Source organism: Aotus nancymaae, unplaced genomic scaffold (assembly GCF_030222135.1).
Source record: "Aotus nancymaae isolate 86718 unplaced genomic scaffold, 86718_ANA_hifiasm-v0.15.2.pri h1tg000040l, whole genome shotgun sequence".
Classification (NCBI taxonomy): Eukaryota; Metazoa; Chordata; class Mammalia; order Primates; family Aotidae; genus Aotus; species Aotus nancymaae.
In genome coordinates this window covers 44,335,295-44,357,411 of record NW_026988454.1, presented here as the reverse complement: position 1 = coordinate 44,357,411, position 22,117 = coordinate 44,335,295, and the positions used below count along the sequence as shown (strand labels likewise).

General features: G+C 32.9%; 1 protein-coding gene across 1 annotated transcript in view; it reads left to right on the top strand.

Moving 5' to 3' along the window:
- The window catches only part of CLVS2 (clavesin 2), a 79,034-nt gene extending 68,201 nt beyond the window's left edge, over positions 1-10,833 (top strand). The window contains exon 6 of the mRNA XM_012450051.3: positions 1,325-10,833. Coding sequence (XP_012305474.1) covers positions 1,325-1,412 — 88 coding nt within the window. The 3' untranslated portion in view covers positions 1,413-10,833. The remainder of the gene's footprint in view (positions 1-1,324) is intronic.
- The last annotated feature ends 11,284 nt before the right edge of the window (positions 10,834-22,117 follow it).

The following is a 22,117-nucleotide window of genomic DNA, read 5'->3' as shown; positions in this document are numbered from 1 at the left end:
ATGTATTATTGCATAATAATATGACACAAAATCTCTCTTCTCTCTGTTCTTTCTCCTTGTTGCCTTCTTTTCCTCATCCTATTCTGTCTCTCCTATACACACACACACAACTTTACTCAGGCTTTTTTCTGTGATGGGCATCTAATGCCCATTTAATATTGAGATAAAATAGTGTAAATGACACTTAGGGAACAAAATCTCTCAATATTTTAATGTTTCACCTTCATTTTCATTCCATCTTTGGAAAAGAATTTAAGTTTATTTAAATTGAGTCAGTTTATCAGTTAATTCTGTAATTATTTTTACTTAGATAATTAGTTCCGTTGCTGTTCTTTTTCATTTGCATGTGCAGTTGTGTTTTAGCTTATAGTCTTTTCAGAAGTTAATGAGGTCTGCTAAGAGGCATATTGCCACAGCAAAAGCCAATTGGCTGGAATGCAGCAGCAGGGGAAGAATTCATTACCAAGGAGAATTCTAAAAGGGCAGCTGCTTCCTAAATGCTATAGCTATTAAGATGGCAGCTTCCTGCCATGACAGGAGCATGTTTCATTGATTTTCCTCTTTCCAACTCTCATGTGGTTTCCTAATGATAAATTGAGATATAATCCCCACCTGCTATTAAAGTCATGTATAAGTGGGTTTTCAAATTATGTGCTTTCCCAATCATAACGTATTGTTGCTTAAATAAGAGGGGTTTTTACTTTTTAAAATTCTTTAACTGTTCCATGAGACTTTCAAGATTAAGGTTGATTTTATTTGGATATTACACTAGGAAATTTAATAAAAACATTCAAATTTTGATCTTTTTGTTGATATGATCATTCAAGCTAAAAAATGACGGTCTGAAAAAGAAAAGGTGCATTTTTGTTGCATTTTTTTCATAGATTTTTTTTTTAAAGACTGGAATTAAGCCTCCTGTTATTTCTTTTTAATTTATCATAATAATCATTTCACTGTAATTTTTTTCATTTTGAGATGTTTTATTGGAAAACATCTATCCTACACTAGAAAGTTTTGATATCTCAAGGAAAAGAATCTTGCTCGACTATGAAGAGCTCTTAAGCCTAGTATTGTCTATTCAAAACCATTGGTGACTCACTATTCTAGTTAGAGGCCAGAGAGGATTGTTTCCTCACTCCAGTGCAAAACATCACCAGCAGTAGTTTCTCTCTAAATGTTCAACATCCACAGTTCATAAATTCCTTGATATAGAGGAAGGGAATCCATATTCTTGGGAGAAGTAATGACAAAAAGACAGAGGAGGGAATGTCATCTGCGCAATTATCTGGTAATAACTCACTGATGTTGGCTTTATCCTTTCCAGATCCCAATCAGTAGTGGATCCTACAGTACTAAAACGCATGGATAAAAATGAGGAAGAAAACATGCAGCCTTTGCTTTCTCTGGACTAATAACTTCTCTACATCCCCTTCACGGATTAGAAATTGAAAGTATTGGTTTTCAGCAACAGGGACAACACTGTGGAGGAATTACCAGCTGGAAACTGACTTATTCATGTTAATGTAGCATAACATATAATAAGGCATCAGGCTTTCCTTGGCCTGAACCATGGGGGCCCTGAGCTGGATTTTTAAAATGTCAATAATTTATTCTGTAAGTGCCAAGTTCTTTGTAAATATAATGTAATCTTCATGTCAAGTTTGTAAATTTCGGTAGTAACTCAGTTTGGAAAAAGGTTGGCTCAAAACTCCATGCCAGTGATATGAACTATAACAAAAAGCAGAAAAGACACAATCAAAGCGAATTAAATGTAACCCTCTTTCCTATGAAGCCATATTTCAGCTATCATAGTGATCGTTTCATTGTTTTTCTCTGAAACTCTGTCAGTATTCCAACATACTTTTAATGGGCACACACAACTAAATGATTCTAGGAAATTTCATGATTAATATATTTCCTGTCTAGTGATTTTCATTTCAGAGAAATGTGTCTTAGTAACTATCATTGGACTTGCATTTTGGAGGCAAGGAATGGCAGATGAGCTGTTAAACTGAACACTTGAACTCTTCTATGTTGTTTAATTCCTGGAATCTTGTGAAAAGATGTGTTTCCTCAGTTAAGATGTAGAATTGTAAGAGAGTGGATTCTTTTTAAATTGCTGTCTTCACAATGTGCCCTTTATTCAAGACCCCATTATATTTCTCTCTAATGTACTCTAAGTACATTTCTTCCCCCAAAGCTCTTTGACCAAGAGAATGAGAACTTATATATGAATAGTGTTTTGACAGCTAATTTTGAACATAAAATTTTCCGCTTACAGGTAAGGGGCTAATTTCTAATTGTTGTGCACTGGTTAAAACATATATATATTCACACATATATATTTTTACTGAGCTCTAATAAATCCTTGATGTAACAGGATTATAAAATAAATCATAGATATTCAATGATCTTCAAGATGTTATAGATAATTACATGAGATAACTGGAAAACTATTCCACTGAAGTTAATGAAAATGAGAAATAGTGAAACTGACTTTCAGTGTACCTATTTAAGGGAATTCCAATTTAATATATAATGCAGTCTTCAATATGTGCCATCTTATTTGAACTATATTTTTCTTTCAAAGAAGCAACAGGTTTCAACATAGTGTAGGGTAGCATCAGGTGACAGCCAATTTTATTTTTCAAATTTAAGTTAATTATCTTTGTGATCCGATTTGTCCACAAATTTTTTCAGAAAAGGCTGAAAAAACACATTTAGTCAGGAGATATAATGAAATCATCTGAAGGCGTCTAAGACAGCATGCAATAGTTTATACATGGATTTAGAATTTTGCATATTTAATGTTTTATTTCATAAAATTCATACAATTACAGCAAAGTTTACAAAACTTTTATTTTAAATTTCAATGTGAAAAAAAGATTTTTATCACCCTTAATAAATTTTGAGATTGAGAGTTTATCTTTAAAATATTCTTTTGGAAGAAAAATATCTCCAGAAACTCTTGGAAACCAACAACAATAAAGGCATGTGGCAGCCTTCACACTTTTGAGCAAAAGCTTCCAAAATTTGTTAGAATTCAACAGCCAAAAATTGTAAAAGCAAGCTAAGTACATCAGTGTACAGTGTATCATGGACGGCATCCTGTGTGTAAAAGTACATTAATTAACAAAAATGAAAGACCTTAATAACGCCAACCTCCAGTCATGTGCAGAAGAATAATGAGCGTCAGTTACTCCGCTCTCCTTGTGACTTTTACAGAGATTGGAATGCACTGGGGACATGTCTGAGCAGTTCTTACCTTTGTGAGAATTCTAACCATTGATATTCTTATATTCTTGCCTACCTGACATACATTTTGTAGCTGAGGGCTTTATAGACTATATAAACTTTATGCAGTATAATCCATTGGAATAAAATAGAAACATTGTAAGTGCAGAGGGCAGAAAACATTTTATTCTCATGAATTTCTCTTGATGTGTACCATTTATTGCCAGTTTTCAGAATTCTGCCAGTTTCAGATGTCAACCAGCATTGGCAGCTTCTTTCCCCTATCGTAAAGTTAATGTCATATATAAAAATAACTAGAAAGGCATATTTTATATGTATGCCTATCTAATTATAAGTATCATTCACACTGTCTCCCGGACCCACATTTGGAAAGTTTGCATTGCATCACTGCTCATCTTTAAATGAGCAATTGAGAGTTGGCTAGATTGTGTAAAATATTTTAAAATGAACAAATTACAATGATGATGCCTTTTGAAATTACCATATCTAGTTCACTCTGTGACTAAACTCATCTTCTAGTAATGCTTGTGAACCTCAGTCAAGGGATATTCATTCAACTTTATAAATTTACCCCTCAGCACCAGGTATCTAGCACTGTTTAGTACTTTTTCCCTTCATGATATTCTGTGTCACATAGCTATGTCTATTGTTGTATAATCTATACCCTATAGTTGTATACCTATAAGCACTCCTATATCCTTTTATTTTAATTGCAATAGTATAACTCCACTCACTGCCTCTCTCTCTCACACACACACACTCTTACACACACACTAACACACTAGACTGTTTGCTCTAATTAATTTGCATCTGTACTTTGAGAGGGATTTTAGTTGTCTTGTCGCTTGAAATCTGTGGGCTTCAAAGAATTACATTTGACTTGGAATAGGCCAGTAGTCCATTTTTCTTTCCCCCTGCCTGTTCCATCTTCTATTTCTGGTGTCTTTTTTTTCTTCCAGTTATTTCAGGGGCAGCTGCTTCCAAAGCTGGTTTAAAAATAAATAACATCTCTTACCATGTTGTCAGTGACATTTGCCTGCATTTTTGACTACTATTTAAGAAGGAAGAGATTATCATGAAAATATACTCTAAGAAATATGAAGAAGTGCCTCTTTGAAAATGGAATAAAGCAGTGATACTGGCATATGGATTTTATTTGTACTCTCTTCCAAAAAGTAAATACGTAAATCTGTATTATAAAGGTGAAATATTTGAAGGATATTTGAGGCCTTTATTTGAGTATTCTCATACAGTATTAGGTCTCTGTTGTGTAAGTAAAATACACTTTAACACATGTTAATGATAAACCTGGCACTATGCTAAAACAATATACAAGTATTAAACAGTTTTGCAAGCAAGTTTTTGAAGTGGGCATGCATGATTTCTTTTATTTCAGTAATGGTTTGCATAAGTGTAAACAGAGATATTTCCTAAGTTTTTCATATAGAATATTATTTACTTTGTAGTACCAATAATTCATACATTCATAAGCAGGAAAGCCAAAAATTCATACATTCATACCTAGCTTCTTTTAATAGTGTTAACTAGGTCATATTGTTAAACGAGAAGTTTCTGTGATATTCTTGAGGGAACAGAAGTCCTATTGCATCAAGAAATTGGAGAGTTGTTTTAGATATTGGGGAATATATTTATGACTCTTCACAAAAAGAAACCTTCAGAGCCATAGAGTATGTCTTCAGGGACAGGCTTCCTTGGCTTCTATAATGTAAAGGTTTATGGACACATCTGTTGTCCTTTAAAGAAGTTACATTAAGAAAGCTTGCTGAGAGACAGTACACTCTTCTGTTGTTTTATTTAAAGGTCTGCCTTGTGTGGTTGGTGAATAATATCTCAGTTTCTTTGTGTATATTCATTAATGATTACATGAAAAGTTGCCATCAGCCATGAGGACACTTCAGAAAGATTTTCAACACACAAAATAAAATGAGCAGAGCTCTAGCATGATATTTGAACTTTCAGATATGGTATATGTACATGTTTTACAACAATAAGCTCATAGGCATATATTCCATTTTAGATCTGCTATATAAATACATAGGCTGAAACATAGTAATGTGTTTGAAATTTGTGAGATCACTGATCATACAAGAAGAGGCAGATTATAAACCAATGTATTGAAACAAAAGAAGATTGGTTAAATATGCAAGGTGCATAATTATCTTCAGTAATGAAAAGGGTTTGTTTTCTTGTTTTTGGTCTTTTAGTTGAAAAAAATAGCTTCTCATATGCTACTGAAACTATTTGACATTATTTACTACATGAAAGGGACAAATAAGTAAAAATACAAAAGACGCTTGGCTTTGTAACATTATTATATTATGATGTTAATGGCTTAGAGAACATAGTCATATAATCTTTTTTAAGAATTAAAGTTTTTATTTTATAAATATGTAGAGGCTAACCTCAGACATGAAAATAGTGCTGTGGATTCTATTATGTACTAAATATGGGAATGAATTCCCTGGGACTATGGAAAAAAATATGAAATAACTTTGTGGATTGAAACACTCAAGTTAGACCTTTTTCAAGAAGGAGGAGTGCAATTGATGCTATTGAAATAAAATTTTAGAAATCGATTAATTATAGGACTTAAATATAATCAATACAGCCATGGTAAATAGTGAAAATTGTTAAAATTTAGAAGGTGTTTTGTCAGTGTTTGACTTAGTTTCAAGTCTCAATGCAAATATTTCTGTCCTTGATAATATCAGTGCATTTATTCTGTAAGATTTGTTTTTTCCTGGTGAATGAGATGGCCCTAGGTGAAAATCAAAATAAAATTTAACAACAGCTTTAAGAGTCAGCCAATCCTCAACTACTTAAAAAAATTGCAATGAACTTTAATTCATTTATATTTAACAGAGATTCAAATCATTGTCTTGTTTCTAATCCAATTTTTCAGATTTTTGCATTTGCTTAAATGATAAGTAAAACTCAGAAAACCAAATAGTTTTTGTTTTCAAAGCTATTCAGGAAAAATAAAAGATGCCTAGAGGAAAAATACAAGTCCTTGAAGAATACTGAGCACATTATTTGCTATTTTGCTCCAACGTCATTAATTTTTAATACTATGTACTATTTATTTAGTATTACACAAAATTTGGCCTTTTGAAGGAGTTATAATTTCCAATACAGTATAATATAATTTTTGGATAGGTATACATTTCTGTTTAAGAGAAATGTATACTTTAATTTTGTATATTTTATATTTTAAATGTATACATTTATTTTGCATATGGTTGATGTTGAATTTGGTAGTCCCAGATCTGCCGCATCTATAAAATGGAGATGTCTTTAAAAAGTTGTCTAAAAATTAACAATATTTTTATTTTGAGAGAACTTGTGCTTAGCTATTTAAGTTAGGATTCCTCAAATTTTGTGATATTTGTATGTGTGGGGATCAAAGAGGAAAATATATAGTAGTTGTTTAATCAAAATGACATTCAATATTCTATAACTTCTAGCCAAACTTTCAAAGGAAAGTTGGAAAGAAGTAAGCTAACATTTTAATTACATATAGCAATGGAATGATCAGTAAATAAAATAACTAGTGTTTTCACATTTACACATAAAATGGATTAGACAAGAGATTAAATTTAGAAATTTGAATTACAGGAAAACATTGGTTTAAATAGATCCTCAAAAAGTAATCCCAGGTCAAAATATGTTGTGAAATTAAAAAAAGAATTCAGCCTGATTTGAGAAAGAATGCTTACTCACTAAATATACATTTGTGTCTTTGGTAAGTTTTTCTCACTTACCCTATCTGTGGATGAAAAGTTATCTAATAAGGTAAAAGAGACTCAATTACATTTACCTAGAACCATCTGTAAGTAGACTTCATGAATTTCTTTGGCCCAAACTTAGAGGATTTTCTTTACACAGGATCCTTGAGGTTATCCAGAATCATTATTGGTGCTCCCTCCTAAAGGCAGGCCAGGAGAACCACGATTCCAACAGTATCCACAGTGGAAATGAACCCAAGCAACCAAAAAAACACAGGGAAAGCCATTGTTTTCACTCTGGTTGCCAAAAAGTGTGTTCCTTCTTCAGGAGGACTGAGGAGAAAATATCTTTAATTATAAGCAGAAAGCTATTTCAAAATGTCAAGAGTTTCTAATATCAACAGTTAAACACTTGACAAGTGAAAAGAGGACATGGGGAAGTGATGGTCAAATCTCTGTTGTAAAGCGAATTTCCACACAGCAACATCATCAAAAACTCGTGCCTCTGAGGATTACTTGTTTCTCTAAAAATAAAATTAAATATGCTGTTTTGTTCCCTTTTTTTTTTCTAATTGGTATCACAAAATTATCAGACAGAAGGCACAAATACTTTGTTGTCATTTAAGAAAAAAATGCTATATTATACATATATGAACATAATTCACTTAGTTGCATATGATTGAAATATTTGCATGCTGGTTTATAAATTATTACCTAAAAGTTTTATGAAATATAATTATAAAGTTTTAGTGCTAGAAAATTGTGTTCTTTGTGTCTTGGATTCATGGGGAAGACTGGTAATATCCTTTACTCCTCATTCATATAGCTAACAATTTTAATTGCATGGCTAATGGATATGTGAATTTAACATTTACAAAACCAAACTTTGCTTTCACTCTGACCCTGCTTCCCCTTTAGCCTTCTCATCTCACTCTGTGTCAACCCCAGTCTTCCAGTTTCTAGGAATAAAAATTTTGAAGTCATCCTCTCTTTCCCTCCTCTTTTTCTCTCAAAACTACATCTAATCAGCTAGGTCATGCTGTTGGCTCTTTAAAATATATCCACATTCTAACCACTTCTCTAATCTTCATCATCACTGTATTAGCCCAAGTCTTATTTTAAATCTGGAATATTTTAATAATCTAAAAAATTTTCTCCTTGTTTCTAGAGTCGATTTTCAACATATTAGCAAGAGTGAGTCTCTTAAAATGTAGCTCAGATCATTTTGTTCTCAAAATCCTCTGAAAGAGTAAAAGTCAATGTCTTTATGACAGGGTATGAGAAGTGTTGACATGAAGGCAGTAAGCACCAGTATAGCAGCATACCATGGTTTCTGATTGGCCTGGCATTTTTGCCGATACTATGCAAAAATAGTTGTTAAATATTTTAATTTCTTGCTTTTGAGGATCTCTACTCCATTCTTGACTTTTCTTAGATAATCTCTTAAGAATCTCTCCTTTATCTGCTGCTGCCAAACTGTCATCTTTGCTGTTCCAGCAACTTGCCAAGCATGCCTCTACCTCAGGACTTTGGCATTTCGGTTTCCTTTGCCTCTTTCTTTCAGATATTCTCATGGTTTATTCTCTCATCTCCTTCAGGTCTTTGCTCAAATGTCATCTTTATGAGGACTCTCTTTCCCAATTTTAGATGAAACAGCCCGTGGTTCTTCACATTCTCCATTTCTGCTGTATTTCCTCTCCATAGCATTTATTGCCTGATACACCACACAGCTTATTTATTTACTTTACGTTTTCCCCCAATAGCAATGTGAACTCCACAAGGGCAGGGATTTCTGTCTGTCCGTTCACTATTGCATTACCGGTGCCTTGAACGGTGCCTGGGACTTAGCAAATCCAAAATGATTTCATGAAGGTCCTAATTTGTTTCAGCAAGTTACATAACACCAATAGTATGCATTGAAGAAGAGTTTCTTGTTTTCTTAATTTAAAAAATCTTGTTATTTATCTTCCTCTCATGATGATGGAATCATGAATCAAAAATAATATTCTCTTCTCAATTGTGTTCTCTATCCCTGAGCCTAAGTTTTAAATCAGTGTTTCAGTTTTGTCTTCAGAAGTTACTCCAGGGTCACTGGACCCTGTATGTATCCACATGGCTTACTCTTGGCGAGACTACAAGATAGCTCAGGTGAAAAGTCATTTTGAGATTAAAACTATAGGGAATTGTTCTTTATTCATTATCATAGTTAATTTCAGTTTTTAAAAAATTGCAGGAAGTTAAAATGACCATAATTCCAGTAATGGAAGCCAGTTTAAGAGAATATGACTATGTAGTTACTTTTAATGGAAAAGAGAAGAGGAGGAAAAAGGAAAGAAATCGTGTTTGTACCTTCTCTGCAACAATTATAAAATAAATAAGGAAGTATTTTGGTGTTTCTAAGGTCTTTACAGGATCTTGAAATCTATATATTATAGTCATTTAGTCTGTGAACACTTTCAACAGTTGGCTTTCATGTTATGTATCTTTAAATTTTTATGATGAAAATTTATAGCTGTGACACAAGATAATAGAAATTGCTCGTGCTCACATATATTTGAACTGGCTTTTCAACTTGCTCCCTTCTCTTTATTTTAATTCTAGCTATAATTTTTAGAGCCTTACAGTCACAATTCTTCTTAACTATCCCCAATTTTTATTTCCTATTTGGACTGACTTCTCCATAATTTTAGTAACTAAATGTCCTAGATATTGGTTCTTGGTGTGATAGGTATCTGATTTTTATCCTTTGCAGTTTAACTTTTAATCCTTGCCAAACACACGTTATTCCTTTTCCTTGGCTATATTGTTGTGCCTTTTCTAACACTGTAATAATTTAAGCCTCCTGTTTTATAGTCTCCTACCAGAACCTCTATTAAGAAGACATCGAATTTAAAGGATCAGTAGGTGATGTTGAAGAAGAAATATAACCTGAAGAATAAGGATAGATGTTTGAAAATGTGTCAGAAGTTATCCAGTCTTTTAGTAGCTTTGTGATGGGTAGGGGTTTTGTTCTGCTTTGTGTACTGTGTATGACGTTGTTAAGCAATATAGATCATGTTTCTTGTCAGATACACAAGGATATGGTAATCAGGGTTAACAGTTTGGAAAACATTCTCTAGAGAAGAGACTAATGATTCTTGCTCACAAACAAGGGAGAATTTCCTTACATTTCTTAATATTTTATCCTTGATAGTCTGTACAGTGAAACCACTTCCCTCTGTGACATCCTTTTTTGCCAACCTTTATGAATGTGTTTAGCATCACTTCAAATATAGAGTTCAAGCTCAAGTATACACAGCACATGAAAGATACTATAGTTCATGTTCTCTTAGGTTGAATTTTCTTTTTATAATTTTTTATGATTGAATCCTAAGGGTATGTTCCTTGGTAAATTGTATTAATTATAATCCATTTTATAATGGATTTAATAACTTTATAAATCATATCATTGTTACATTCTGAAAACCATTATATTAATATTTTGTTTCCTTTTTTAAAGAGAAACTGTTTTTTGATTTCTGAGGATGAATGAAATACTGTTAAATAAAATGTCACTAAATGAAATTTCAGATTCAGAAATGTGGGTGCATGTATATGCCCTTTCAGTTTTTTCATCATTAATTAAATTTCTGTAAATTTTAAAAAACATCATATAAAATGCTATGAAGAAATTTGTCATTAAAATATGGAGACATTTGAATTTGGTGCTAGAATTTGGAAGTATAAAATGCTTTAAAAACTGACTTTAAACATATATGGCTATATTGTAATGATATTTTGAATTTATTGTTGATTTTATCAAATATATTTGATACATTAGTATTATCTTGAAGTCACTAGAACTTCCTGACTTCTAGAATGACAGAATGGAGATACAAGAAATTGTCAGTTATATATAAAATCTTCCTCTTAAAGCAGTGGACTGGATTGAATGATGATTTCAGTTAATTTCATTTTTTACACTAACACATTTACTGAGCATTTACCTGTGTTCTGTATACTGGGGGTATAGGAATAAACAAAACAAAGCCTTTGCCCTTCTGAAAGTCACACTCTAGTGGAGACAACATGTAAAAAGCCAGTAAGTGTTGCAAATGCAATGAAGACTTACCAGTTTAATTGTGTGACGTCCAGCACACTGTTTTCTCATCAGTAAAATAGGGCAATAATTGTACTAACAATATGAGCTAAGTTTTCCTATGTATCCTCTTAAAACCTTGGCTCCTTCCTTTTCATGGAAAACCCCAGTATAATCTCCCCTTATCCATGCTATTTTGAGGATGGCTTTAGGGTCCTGTGGTTTCTGTCTTTCTGTCTTTGTGCTCAGAGGTGGCGGTGTTTGCCAGGGCTGTAGAGGCTCAGGGCAAATGCATCTCCTAATCAGTGCTTTTCCAGGTCATTCAGAGGTGCTGGCTCCTGCAGAGTTTTCTCTCTTTTAAGGTAAATTCCATACTCCTTTACTTCATTATAACTGAAAAATAAACACTGATTTGCCATCAGAAGACAAAAAACCCCAAAAGATTTAAGAATTCTGAAAATTGCACAATTCACTCTTTCTACTTAATTTGTTATTCTCCCTTACCCACAGACAGAACCACAACTCCTGGTTTCCACTGATGGGCTTGGGTATGCTTAATGTAATACAGCTGATTACATAAAGGCCCAACCATTGTGGTTTCAGAAGTGCTAATTTAGGTAGTATTAAAAGGATCATTTTAGCTGGTATGTGAAATGTAATGAAAACTTTTGCTTTTTGTGTGATGATCATACTATAAAACATCTTGAAAAAGCCATAAGAAAGTTTCAAAGTATGGGCAGAATACAGAAATACCATGAGTACTGATTATACTCATCAAGGAGGAGCCATGAGTAAATAAAAGTTTCTCTTATGAAGAAAACGGTAGGCAGGGTGCGGTGGTTCACGCCTGTAATCCCAGCACTTTAGGAGGCCGAGGTGGGTGGATCACGAGGTCAACAGATAGAGACCATCCTGGTCAACATGGTGAAACCCCGTCTCTACTAAAAATACAAAAAATTAGCTGGGCATGGTGGCGTGTGCCTGTAATCTCAGCTACTCAGGAGGCTGAGGCAGGAGAATTGCCTGAACCCAGGAGGAGAAGGTTGCGGTGAGCCGAGATCGCGCCATTGCACTCCAGCCTGGGTAACAAGAGCGAAACTCCGTCTCAAAAAAAAAAAAAAAAAAAAAAAAAAGAAAGTGAAAAAAACGGTAACAACCAGCAAATGATATCTGTCTTAAGGAAACAGATGTCTGTTTTTGTTCATATCGAAATATTACTATAGGAGAGTTTCTATGTTAGTGCAGGCTGGATGCCATGTTAATTAATGAACACAAAATTGTTTCTTCTTTCACGTGATTTTCATAAAGCAATATTTCAGGACATCAGTGATTGATGCACTAGATTTTTGATGGAGAAAAATAATGGAGAAAAATCAGAGCATCTATTATGATCATAGTAAAGAATCCTATTTTTGGAGGCGAGAGGTATACACACCTTTCAGATTGCCTTTTTTAAAAAAGATAAACTGTTTTCTTTATGAAGTCTTTATAAGCTTATTTCCATCATTGACTGTGTACTGAACATTTAGGCCAGTCTCTAAGAAACAAATAAAATGAGATTTTATACAACTTATTTACTGAAAGATATTTGAAAGCATTTGTTGAGAGGAAAGAATTTTAAACCTTATTTTGCCACAGTTCCTCTTTTGTCATTTAGTGGACATTGTAAATATGTTTTAACAAATTTCTCAAAAATAGCAAAGTAGGCCAGGCATGGTGGCTCAAGCCTGTAATCCCAGCACTTTGGGAGGCCAACATCGGTGAATCACTTGAGGTCAGGAGTTTAAGATCAGCCTGGCCAACATGATGAAACCCCATCTCTACTAAAAATACTAAAAGTTAGCTGGGAGTGGTGGTGCATGCCTGTAATCCCAGCTACTCAGTCAGCTGAGACAGGAGAAGAGCTTGAATCTGTGAGGTGGATATTGCAGTGAGCTGAGACTCTGTTTCAAAAAAAATAGAATAATAAAATACAATAAACTGTAGAAAAATTCAATATTTTAAAAATATCTAGAAATATCTAAGCATAAATGTTTTTAAATTTAGAATAATGATGAGGATATTTAGCAATTATATAAAATATTCAAATAAGATACTGACAAGTAATTATCAACATCTAATAAAATACACAAAATATAAATTTTCCTATTTCTTCTCACCACAAAAGCTACTTCTTTCCTTTCTCTTTCTTTCCCTTTCTTTCTTTCTCTTTCTTTCTTTTTCCCTCTCCTTCTTTCTCTCCCCTCCCTTTCTCCCTCCTTTTCTTTCTTTTTCTTTTCCCTCCCTCCCTCCATCCCTCCTTCCCTCCCTCTCTCATGCTTTCTCTTTCTTTTCTTTCCTTCCTTCCTTCTTTCATTCCTTTCTCTTTCTTTCTTCTTTTCTTTCTCTTTCTTTCCTTCTTGCTTTCTTCCTTCTTTTTTGTTTTCTTTTTCTTTCAAATAATAGATGCTACTTCTTGAAAATCCTTCAGAGCTTTAGAGATCATCAAAACCTGGCTGGGTACAGTAACTGACAGCTATAATCTTAGCACTTTGGGAGGCCAAGGCTGGATGATAACTTGAGGCCAGGAGTTTGAGACTACAGTAAGCTATGATCATGCCACGGCATTCCAGCCTGGGTGACAGAGCAAGACCCTATATCTAAAAAATAATCAAAATCAAAATCTTTAATTATATTAGTATATAAATAGAGACATACAAGGTCTGTCTTGGTAAAAGTAACACCACTAGTCAAGGGAAATACTAGTACTAGAACCAAGATTTCAACCAGTCCATTCATGCTGTTTTTGCTTTTAATAACTTTCCACTGACTCTGCTAAAACTTTTTGCATTAAATTCTGTTCTACTTGGACATGACCTCATTTAATTTTCTGCATATCATTAAATGTGCTCAGAATTCTCCATCAGTATTATATTAGGTAAACATCTACTAATGCAAAGGGGGACAACACTCAGGAATCTTTACATTGGAAACAGATTGTACATATTGACTTTTCCCAGGCTTTCAAGATTTTAGCAATCAATGGATGTAGGATGAGCTCAGTCTAGTAGGAAGATGAGATTTCAACAGGCCTGTGTCTTATTCAAATGATAGTCACTCAAGGAAGCCAACTTTCCTGGTTTTAGGAGCATGTGCTCCCTAACTTCAAGAAGAAAATTGTTTTCTCTGTGCCCTTTTCACTTTCCCTTGCAAATAGGCTTCATTTGGCTGACTAAAAGGGGAGTAGCTCAACACAAGTAGTCTACTTAGCTCTTGATTTTCTTCTCTACATTTGTCAATGACTTAAGGCAAGTAGAAGGTCAGGACGTTGACGTTTTTCTACCATTACAGCTGTCAAGCAAGTATGTAGTGTATCAGAGAGCTCTGATACTGCATGGAGAGAGTCCTTCCCAAAGGTTGACTCAGGAATTTGCCCCTATTAAATTAAGAAGTGCTTTTCTCACAGGATTTACTGCAGTAAGTTTATGGATTAGAATGTTAACACATTGGATTTTCTTAAGTCTTAAAAAAATGGAGAGAAGTTGTAGATCTTAATAAAGTGGTTTAATTTAACTATGCAAAAATATTTAATTTGGTTCACTGTAAGGTAATAAGGAAGTTCTGCCTCAGATTTTACTTGGGATTATTTTAGCATTGCTATTATTGAGTTTGGAAAAGGGCAACCTTGCAGTTACTTGGTCTCTCATTTTATCTAAATGTTTAACTGCTTTTATATGGATTTTAAAATAATGTGTGAAAACATTGTATTAGACTCACACTGAGGATATAAACATTACAGAGTCATACTCTCTTAAAATAATACATTTTAAAAAACAGTATTTATCATACTATTCTCTTCTAAGCTGACAGAAATCTATTTTAAATGGATTTCTGAGAAAAGAAATTATGGTTAAAAATAGCACAGCTCCATGCATTATACCATGTATTATAAACTCCAAATATATTAAAAATTTCTAATATTCAAAAAGAAAACCATGAAAGTGTCAGTAGAAAACATGAAAGAATGTCTTTGTAACCTTGGCATAGAGACCTTTATGCCAATGATTCAAGTCCCAAAGTTTAAAAAAAGAATGTTTCATCAAGTGAAATTAAAAATTTCTGCATGAAAAAAAATTGTAAGCAAAACCAAAAGACAATCGACAGACTGGGAAGATTTTTCAACTCATATAACAGACATAGAGCTAACATCTCTAATATATTAAAATGCTTCTAGCAATTAATAAGAAAAGAAATAAACTTAATAGAAAAATAGCTTAAACTGCTGGACACGGTGGCTCACACCTGTCATCCTAGCACTTTGAGAGGCAGAGGCAGGCAGATCACCTGAGGTCAGGAGTTTGAGACCAGCCTGGCCAACATATAGTGAAACCGCATCTCTACTAAAAAGTACAAAAATTAACTGGGTGTGGTGGCAAAAGCCTGTAGTCCCAGCTACTTGGGAAGCTGAGGCAGGAGAATTGCTTGAGCCTGGGAGGTGGAGGTTGCATTGCGACGAGATTGCACCACTGAACTCCAGCCTGGGCAACAGAGCCAGACTCCATCTCTTGAAAAGAAAAAATGAAAGAAAGAAAAATAGACAGTTAATGTGAACTCATGGTTCAGAAAAAATAAAATATAGCAGCTCTAAAATAAGAAAAAATGCTACACTATACTCAAACTATGCAGTAGTTTGAAAACACATTCTCAAAGAGGCTATGGGACACATCTTTCCCCTACCTTGTTATCAGCAGACTACATTGATACAATTTGTGTAGATGACAATTTGGCAATATCTATTAAAACAACAAATGGAAGTATACTTTGACCCACCTTTTTTCTTCCAGAAAAGCATCATTCAAACATACTTGCACATTTGAGAAATATATGTACAAGAATACTCATAGCTAAATTACAAGAAAAAAAAATTGAGGAAGCTAAAAAATGTTAAAAAATATCTATAATGTTGCCAAAGAGAGAATACTGTATAAATCTAATATAATCTGCTTAAATTGATATAGCCAATCAAAAGAATTCTATACAAATCTAATAATAGTGAGGAAATATTTTATGTACTGAAATAGATCCCAAAGATATACTACTCAGAAAAAACGTAAGGTACAACGATTGCACTATGTATAGTATAAGTAATGTTTTATGTAAAAATGTGGCAATGAGGATAAAAATAAATGGCCATATTTGCTTGTATATTCTTAAGGAAATGTAGAAGGATATAACAAGCTAATCACATTGGTTGTTTGTTGGGAAGAGATAGAAATTGAGTGGATTGGAACAAAGTGAGAAGAAAATTTTCACTTTTCTACAATTTGTTTTCATTGTTGAACTTTGTGAATGTATTACTTATTGAAAATTTTTTAAAATGACTTAATCTGTAATTATTTTACATTCTTTTGACATTGCAAATAGTTAAAGATTGTAATATATATGTGTGTATATATCCTATTAATTATATATATGTGGTATTCCATCTGTGTGTGTGTGTATATATATATAAACTGCTTTATATATATATAAAATAAACAGTTTTTATATATAAATATATAAATATTTTTTATATATAATATATAATTATATAAAACAGTTTATATATAAATATATTATATATAAAACAGTTTATATATATATTATATATAAAACAGTTTATATATATATATACACACACACACATATATATATATAAACTGCTCAGCCTAAGATACAGACCATTATCCATAGTTTTAAATCCTCTTGCATGCCTCTGATTTCCTCTTGAGGGCCTCTGATTTCTGCTTAAAGCTAACTATCCCATATTATGCTATTATTTTTATTTTTTGTATAGCTTACAAAATGGTAAGAGATCACATATTATGTGTATATCTCTAAAGAACACCTTTGCATGTTTGAACTTTACATAAATGTCTTACTATATGCATTTTTTCAAACTTCTTATATTCACTAAATAGTATGTTTTTGATTTTCATTCATGATGTTGTACTGAAGATTATACATTTTCACTCCCGTAAATTTGATTATCCAAAAGAGTTCATGTAAGCATGAGATAATCACTTCTTTGAAGAGTTTGACAGAATTCAGTTAAATTATCTGGTGTTGGTGTTTTCCTTAAGGAAACATTTAAATTATTAATCTCATACCCTCAATTATTTTAGGACTAGTATTATTTTCAGTTTATCACTGAGTCCATTTTATTATTGTATTTATTTATATAGGAATTTGACTAAATTCACTGAGTTTTTAAAAATTCTTACTTGCATTTTAAAATATTCTCTACCTTTAATAATAGGTTTGTGGCATTTATCTTTATTGCTTCTTTCTATTCTTCATATTATTAATATTTTAATTAATTTAAGCCTTCTATATATAACTCAGTTGAAATTCTTTATCTTTGATTCCTTTCACTAATTTCACTATAATATTTATTGTTTGCTTCTTTCTTGTGTAAATTTTATGAATCTTGTTGTTTTCTTTAATTTCCTAATTTGGTTCAAAACTATTAAATTTAAATCTTTCCTATTTTCTAATATTAAATATTTTGAAAGTGATGGATTTTCCCTTGGGAAATGCTTTTCCAAAAAAATATTTTACATTTTTGCCTCTGATGTTTAATTCCAGATCTATGTGGAATTGATATTTTTATGCAGTGAATGGTAGAGATCAAATATTGCTTTTCACCCTATTGAGCTAGGATATAGTGTAGCCTGAGGTAATTATTTATTATTCTGTGTTTCAAATGATCCAGGCTTGCATAGGCTTTATTCCATACCTTCAGTAGCTCTTCAAACCAAAACTTTAGGTGAAGCAAAGTAGGCAGAAGATCCAGCTCTGTGACTGTCATTAGTCTCTGATATCATTTTTGGATACTCACATCTGTCTTGTATTTATAACCTGAAGATTTCCCTTACAGTATTCCATATTGGTTGTAATTGACATTAAGTTTTCTTGGAATCACAATTGCTTCAGATAATTTATGTATTGGCATAGGCAAAAAGCTTTGTCACTTGGTGCCTGTGCACTCTTCCATAATATTAGGCAGGACTTTCTGAGGGCATGGATACATAAACATATTCAACAAGGAGTCTGTCATTTTTTCTGGATTTCTTCTTTTTAAACAATCACATATAAGAAACAAATTCCTTTTGGGATTATAGGAGGCAATGTTAACCAAAATAATCGGGTAGGATTCTTTCTACCTCTAATTTTTCAGAACCTTCAGGTTGTCTCTAAAGCAGATTATTAACAAAATTATTTTATACCTTCTAGAACAAATGGTCCAGAATTATACAATTTTCTTACACAATTTGTGTTTTATAAGATTTATGATGGTCTCTTACAAGATTTGTTGTTTGTGGCCCAACATGAAACCTATCAAACATTGCTCAGAACCCAGGGTGATTTTTAGATTCCTAAATAGTTCTACAATTGTCTGGTTAAAAAGGTTCCCAGTGGTTATTAATAATACGAATAGACTAGAACAACCGATACTTATAAAAAAAATAAGGGACAAACAATGATAACCATGTGAGTGGATACTCTAGAATGGTGGTTAAGTAGTAGCTCAGATCAGAATCTTGAGTTTAAGTCCTTTGTATTACTTTATTAGGACTAATGCCACAACAAAATGCCAGGGACCAGGTGACTTAGACAACATAAATGTATGTCCTCACAGTTCTGGAGTCTAGAGCCCAAGATTGAGGTGTTGGAAGGGATTTTTAATCAGGATATTCTGCTTTTTAAAGAATTCTAATTCATAGAGATTTTGCAATTTGTGTTATACTGTGCAGCATATCAAGCGTGTTATGTATGTTTTGCATAATCTACCCAATTAGATTAGCTATTTAACTGCTAATGGAAATGATCTTAAGTCATTTTATATTAATACAAAATTTCTCTCTGTTATGTTTATTTACTGCAATGTGGCTTTCACTCTTGCCATACAATGTGTCAGTAAAAGCTAGATCTGAAATACACAGAAGGTCTATCTCATAAAAACAGTTCTATCTACATATTTTGACAGATTTTTAGTGCAATGTAATGACTAGTGATGTGAAAATTATGATGTGTGAATGCCATTATTTCTATATCAAATGCAAAGCAAAATAAAATATATGAATTGAAAATAAGAATGGATACTCTCAAAAAGGAGATTAATATTGGAAGTTTGTATATTAAATTCAAGCCTCTTAGAAATAATCACCAGGAAATGGCTTCTAATGTTTTGTGAAAATAGTACAAATGTGGCATGTGCATTACATGTGTTAGAATTTTTTAAAGAGTTACTTTTTAACCAAAATCATTTTATAGGCTGGGCATGGTGGCTCATACTTGTAATCCCAGAATTTTGGGAGGCCGAGGTGAGCAAATCACTTGATGTCAGTAATGTGAGACCAGCTTGGTCAATATGGTGAAACCCTGTCTCTAGTAAAAATACAAGAATTAGCCAGGCATGGTGGTGCACACCTGTAATTCCAGCTACTCAGGAGGCTGAGTCAGGAGAATTGCATGAATCCTGGTGACTGAGGTTGCAGTGAGCCGAGATTGAGCCACTGCACTCCAGCCTGGGTGAGAGTGAATAAGACTCCTTTTCAAAACAAATTTTAAAAATCACTGTATAAAAGAAGAAAAGTATGAGAAAACTGTCTCTAATGTTTTGTTATTCATAAACAAGTGGGTTTTATTAAGGTATACATGATCTCTGTTGCATGGAAGAGTCTCTGGCTCTCTTTTCTCTGGACAGGCTTGGTAAGTGAAATGGACAAAACGCATGGCATGAGGAGCATTTAAATGCTCATCTTCATCCTTATCTCTTTTAATTTAAGAAGAGCTCTTACACTGGTTTGTCTGATCTTATCATATTACTTATTCTTTCTTTGTCTGATCTTATCATATTACTTATTCTTTGAGATGACCTAGTGAAAGAGATGTTGAATAGATTTCTGGGAACTCTAACAACTGAAGCAGACTGTTACTTGGTTGATTAGATTAACCATATGCCTCCTACCAGTTTCCCATAAGTAAATAGTAACAGATATTTTGAAAAAAATTCAAGAAGTATAAAGAGGGAGATGAAGAAATATATAAAATAAAATTTTAGTTGATTAAAAAAAATTTCTGGATAAAGCCCTCTGGAATGAGAAGTAAAAAATAGCATAAAGTAAATCATTTGATTCTTTCTATAGCTAGACAGGAAATATAAAGGGCAAATCAACTGGGAAACTGCTTAGAGAGATGTTCTTTATGGGACGTGAAAACATTAGCATATTTTGAACAAAATTTAAATTGACCTAGCTCTCACTCCCAAGAGGTGGGGATGGAGAACATTGCTTGATAGCACAATATCTCACTTGGGTATTTTTGCAATTTACATGACAAAAGGAATTTGGCAGCCAGTCACAGTCAATGGAAATTCTGAAAACCGATAATTCATGGTGCAGTGCTATTTATGGGACATTATTCCTAATTTTAAACTCTTTACCTCCCATGTGATTCCTGATTAGAAAGAAAATGCATTAAAATACTGAAAAAAACAAACCATAGAATAGAGAGTTTTTGATAATTTTTTATAACATTAATCCTGCTTTTCCCAATTATAGTAAATCAGTGAGTCCGCTTGATATATAATATTTATGAATAGAAAACAAGATATTCATTTATAGCAACACGTGCAAGCAACACAGCTAGAATGCGTATGATACTTAAATTTTTTAAATGAATACCTGAGCAAACAAGAAAATAAAGAAAATATTTAAGATAAAATGAGAGTACTGAAGCACTTGCATGATACTAGGTGGTGGGTTTGTGGAAGGGAGTCGGGGGAAGTTGGTGAAATTTGCTGTTTTTAAGTCTGAGAAAAGGGTGACAAATCAGAACTGAGATCTTACAGTAAGGTAGGTCCCACAAATGTATATACGCACAATAATAGGGTAGAATAGAAAGAACCCACTTACCCCCACAGGTAAACTCACCCTCATAAGGAGGCTGATAAGCCTCAGTCTGGGTTCTAGTGTCAAACATAAGTCTCTTTTGAGAATTCATAACCATGGACCTCCGCCTCGCTCATGTGAACTATAGGTTCCAATTTATACTACATGAGTGGTCCAGAAAACCATAATCAGAAACCCTATTTAAAAAGTAGTCCCAACTGACGGCACCCGGAAGATGTGTCAAAAACAAAAGCACAATTCTGAAGACATGGAAAACCCATGTTCCCAGGATTTCCACATAGAAAGGCTTCCTGAATAGAAGTTCACCATGCAGTTTTAAAATCCAGGAGAAACAAATTTACCATGAACAAGAATCAACAGATACAAGAAACTGTAAAAAGCATATCACCTCCCTGAAAGTTTTAGATATTAAACATTCAAGGATGATAATATAGGTAAGTGTTCAGTAGGACAAAATAAGTCGGTAGGACTTATTTATTCAACATTCTTAATAGATTTACACACTTGTTTTTGCATTCTGTAAATTAAGGACTTGAATATGAAAGTAAAACAAAAATTTTAGAAGAAAATACAGAAAACCTAATGCTAGAATAGGAAAGAATTTATTCAATCCTCCTTCCAAATAATTATGAAGGAAGTGAGAGGTAAGTTTAATTATATTAAAATCAAAATTCCCTATACAGAAAAAGATACCACAGATAAATGATAAACTAGAGACTGGTGAGTGCTTTTTGTGAACATATCCAACAAAAATTTGAATCTGGAATATATCAATAACTTCTGAAAATAAAAAAGAAGAGGTAGATAATGCAGTAGAAAAGTGAGCAAAGCATTTAAGAGAAAAATAAGAAAACTGAATTGCTGAAAAATACATAAAGAATGCTCACTAGATATCAGAGAAATATGAGTTAAAATAACATCATGATAATATAGCACACCTAAAGAGTAGGAAACTCCAAAATATTTTATAATACCAAATTTTGCTGAGGTTTCTGGAGAGAGTATAATTAGTGGCACATTTTTGGAAAGCAATTTGGCAGTATCTAATAAAATTGGAAACATGAAATCCTTTCACTCTCAGGGGTATATTCTAAAGAATTTCA